The 4537-nt window shown below is 36.0% G+C and overlaps 1 protein-coding gene and 1 long non-coding RNA gene across 5 annotated transcripts in view; one reads left to right on the plus strand and one right to left on the minus strand.

The window, feature by feature from the left end:
* Positions 1-4537, plus strand: part of LOC117954707 (complement factor H-like) — a 9913-nt gene that overhangs the window by 2524 nt on the left and 2852 nt on the right. The window contains exons 1-4 of one of the 4 annotated variants that reach the window (XM_034888665.1): positions 2781-2974; positions 3071-3250; positions 3879-4058; positions 4146-4337. In XM_034888665.1, the coding sequence (XP_034744556.1) occupies positions 2917-2974; positions 3071-3250; positions 3879-4058; positions 4146-4337 (610 nt within the window). In that variant the 5' untranslated portion in view covers positions 2781-2916. Of the gene's footprint in view, positions 1-2780; positions 2988-3043; positions 3251-3878; positions 4059-4145; positions 4338-4537 lie in introns of those variants that run through there. The other 3 variants (XM_034888663.1, XM_034888666.1, XM_034888664.1) reach the window with 3 other exon arrangements.
* Positions 276-3026, minus strand: LOC117954711. Its single transcript, XR_004658883.1, has 3 exons — positions 2996-3026; positions 2082-2085; positions 276-384 (listed from the first exon to the last, which is right to left on the minus strand). It is a non-coding gene; the product is annotated as an uncharacterized LOC117954711 (long non-coding RNA).

Here is a 4537-nt window from a genome sequence, read left to right on the forward strand (position 1 = left end):
ATGAGAAGTCAATGAGCTGCTCCACATATTCACTGTTACCCTTCTCTCTGGCTGTTGTCAGGTTGCGGCGCTATTGAGAAGCTGGTGAGTGTTACTCCTGAATCTACTTTTTAAAGAAACACACTTTATTAACACTGATGTTGTCTCACACTAGTCCTGCTTTATATCTTTTTTTTTAATTATTTACATTCATGATTATACATTTACTTCATATCTTTATTTTACAATATTGTTTTTTTAAAACATCTGTTGTGTAACCAGTTTTGCTAAGACTGTATCACCAAGGGGAAGATCTGCTGCCTTCGGATCTGCTCAACGACTGAGAACAGCCTGGAAACCGTTCCGAGTCAGCAGAGTTCTGGTTGTGCTGTCACACAATCTTTGCTGGGATGTAGACCAATGTTCCATCTTGAAAAGTCTCAAGATGAAACGCACTACTACCACATATTTCATTTCTAATTTCATTTCTACATTAATAAATAATCAAATATATTTTAGTATTATCATAATAGTAATTGTATGGAATAATAATATCTGTAATGTCTTGTAACTTGTGTTCTTGCTAAGGCCGTATCATGAAGGGGAAGATGCAACTGCCTTTGGATTTGAGCCAATGCATCACTAACTGGAAAATTTTGAAAATACATTTCAAATGTGCTGTCAAAGTGTGTTAGATTTCTTAAAAAACTATTTTTGTTTTTTAAATTTGACCTGTAAAATACAATAAAATGTGAAAAGTGATTGTCTTTTCGTTGAACACAGATAGTCGATATTTTATATTCATGCTTAAATAGCATCTTTGACGAGAATCATTCATGTAACTGGACATTTTACATCCGTAAAACAAGAAAAAAAGATTTCTGATGACAACTCCAAAGTTTATTATTTGGTTATTGTGTAATGACAATGCTAACATGCTGCTGTTTAGCCAGTTTAACAACCATTTGATCAATTTCCGTTTAGCAAGTTAGCATGCTAACATTTGCTAATCAACAAAAGACCTAGTACGGCTGAGGCTGAATGTCATTAGTTCTGCAGGTATTTGGAAGCAAAGTATTTAGCAAAGTCATTATGTTTCATCCTGTGGAGACTGCGTACCAAACGACATATTTGCGCATTGCCAGACCTATTTCCAAAGAGCTGTCAGTGCAGCACCCTAATCAGATATCAACCAATCAATCAATCAATCAAATTAGATTGACCAAAGTGTTGTACAGAAGAATAAATAAAGTACATACCTCACACAGGCAGGAAATACAAACAGAATACAAAGAAAACGAGTTAAGGGACATAAAACAAGAGAAGACAGCATATAGTAAAACAATAAAATCAAAATGTCAACATCTGGTGTCAAAGGCCAAGGATAAGAGGTGGGTTTTCAGATGAGATTCAAAAACAGACAGTGAAGAAGCCTTTTTTTATGGGCAGAGGAAGATCATTCCACAGTTTTCACAGAAGCTGCCAAAGCAAAGACGCAGCCCTCTTTGAACTAACGCTTTGATTTTGGGACACTCCAGAGCAGGTGATCAGCTGACGTGAGATAACGGGTTAAGCTACAGTAAGTTACATCCTTTTATTAAATCTAGCTTCCCCAATGTGGTTAATAGGCGTCTTGAGGTCCATACAAAAACAAGCAAAAACAAACTCGCTCTCATAGAATCAATAAAGATGTTGCAAACAAGCCAAATACAATTCAATAACTCTTCATATGAAGAAAGAAATAGACACTAGTAGCCAACAATGACCAAAAACAATATTGTACCGAATTAATAGCAACAAAAAGATAATAAAACAGTCTAAAAGATTCCAAAACAGCAATAACTACAGTAAAACCTCTATACAAAACTTCACGTACATCATACATGTACATGAAACTACCAGATGACCAGTGCTCACTTGTATGACAAAAACCAGTAGTCTATATACTAGACGTTTTTTTTCTTTTCAAAAATAAATGTGGAGTCACTCTAAATGATATATGCATGAATACCAGAAGACTATATCTGAATGAAGCTTCCAAAGTTAGCGATGATGATCATGGATGCATCTCAGAGACATACATTATGCTTCAATTGAAAGACAGCTCTCTCAAATTTAAAGACAAATTGCATCATGTCACCTAAAAATTAAAGGAAGTCCAACCCACAGAAAAACAGCAGGAGGTCTCGCTAGCTGTCATGTGCTCGGGGAGCACTGTGTGCCAGTCATAGACTGTTAATATAGTGTCAATCCTCTTCATAATCAATTTGTTACAACAGGCTTTTCTTTAAACAAACATTGTGACTTGTCATAGGCCGTTACAAATACCATTAAAAATGTATTTTTTCTATTTATCCAGCATGTACGATACCACAACCCTAACGCTGAAGCAGCTAAATTAAATTCAGCCGTCATTGTTTACACCTGTGCTTTTCCTACTGTGAGATGTCAAATGTCTTGAATGGAAAATGCCTAGTTTTAAGACTGAATAACACGATGCAGAGTCCATGAGGATCCAGAAGATGTCAACAAGAGTTTAAGCTGGAACTCAAAGACAGACTGTAGGCTAAGACCACACAAGCTAAAAGAAACGCTGTAACTAAACGCTCAAATGAAACATGATGCCATGTCTGTGTTGTGCTTTAGAATCAAATGTATCTTTGTAACAAAACAATCTAATAGATAGGCGATAGATTAGTATAGACAACATGAAGGAAATCAAACGAATGGTTTTGGGCTTAATGATTGATTTGACCAAAGTACACATAGCCTGTTTGTACATTTGTGTGTACAGAATGATGACAGTAACTCAGTGTAATGTTTACTATTTCCTAACTTCTGAGCTTTTGGGAAAATGCCCTCGACTGTTATTGAGTAGTTCCGATCTGAACTGTGCTCTTCGCTCTGCTTTGTCCTGGTGATTTAGTTCCTGCCAAAATGTGCTTGAGATATCTTGGATTTGCTTTCCTCGTTTCTATTCCAGGATTGCTGCATGGTACGTACTCAAATCCGTCACTTCAAAAAAAATGTAATTTGGTAAATATATGTTTATTATGTACTTTAGTTTGTCATGGTATTTTTTTAGGTGCAGGTCATTCGTGTGATGCTCCGATTCTTGATGATGGTTATTTGGTCCCGAAAAAAACCACGTATTCTCATGAAGCCAACCTCATGTATGGCTGTGATAACGGGCGTAAACCGGCAGTGGAGGGTTGGTGGGCAACAATCATATGTCAAAATGGCACATGGTCGCATACACCACAGTGTATAGGTAAGTGTTCTATAATATGTATTTGAATGAGATGCTGAAAGCCTGCAGGAGTGTTTTTAGCATTAACTGTGTGCCACCTTTCATGCTTTATTTTCATTTTAACACCTCATAGAAAACTGTATGTTTTTTGTATTTGTTCAGTGTTTAAATACTACAAAGGTCATCTTTCTTTCTGTCACTGTATGACATTGTAGTGAAAAATACATTCAATTATTATATTTCTGATTCTCATAGTTTTATTTAAGATTGAAAAACAAATGAAACTTTTACATCATATTTTTGTAACAAGCATCCAATTAATCCTATCATACTTAATCAAATTAAAATCTCACTTGTTGTGTGTTTACTGAAAAACCAACATTACACTGTAGTTTTCATTACAACAGTAAAGTTCAGCTGTACATAACTGGAGGTCAGAGGAGTTCCAAGTTAACATTTACAGGGATCTTTCACTGAGCTGTAACCATAGAATATATGTAAAGATGGAAGACATGACAGCCGAAATAAGTCCCTAAAGATAACCTTCATGCAAATAATCATTTATTCATTTGAATTGTCATTCTCAAAATGAAAAGAATTTAAGAGACAACATGGTAAAAAATGTGTTTTGTTTCTTTTTACCCCTCAGATGAACAAGCCTGCATTCCACTAGATATACCTAATGGAAAATATAAAAAAAGCCCAAAAGGTTGGTATGATAACAAACAATCAATCTACATAAAGTGTGACAAAGGGTATGAATCCAAAAACCGGGATGCTACAGCCATATGTTCAAATGGAACATGGACCTCTGTGCCGGTCTGTGAGAGTGAGTAGATTGTTTTGTACGAGCAAGTTGTTAAACTAAGTGACCAGAATATCAATGTTTTTATGACAAATGTGCTTATTTTCACAGAAAGTATTGAGACATGTGGGGAGCCCCCTAAAATCCCCCATGCAGTCATCATCCATCAGGAATACCAGGAGTTGTTTGCTGCAGATTCAGAAGTGCAGTATGAATGTGAAGATGGATATTCTGTAGAGGGAGGAGGAACCAAAGATAGCATCACTTGCATGTCTGGAAACTGGACTGAAGGCTCAACGTGCCGTAAGTGATGGACAATGTGCTGAGATATGAAGCAATTAAAATACTTTTTATTGAATTGGCATTAAAACAACTTATCAACATGTTTTGATCAACAATGGATCACATGACACTAGAAAGAATGTTGCCAGGAAACAACTAATTATATAAAAGTACTTTCCAGGAGACAGCGTTGCAGTGCTGACATGTGATTGTTCAGACCG

Source organism: Etheostoma cragini, chromosome 12, assembly GCF_013103735.1.
Source record: "Etheostoma cragini isolate CJK2018 chromosome 12, CSU_Ecrag_1.0, whole genome shotgun sequence".
Classification (NCBI taxonomy): domain Eukaryota; kingdom Metazoa; phylum Chordata; class Actinopteri; order Perciformes; family Percidae; genus Etheostoma; species Etheostoma cragini.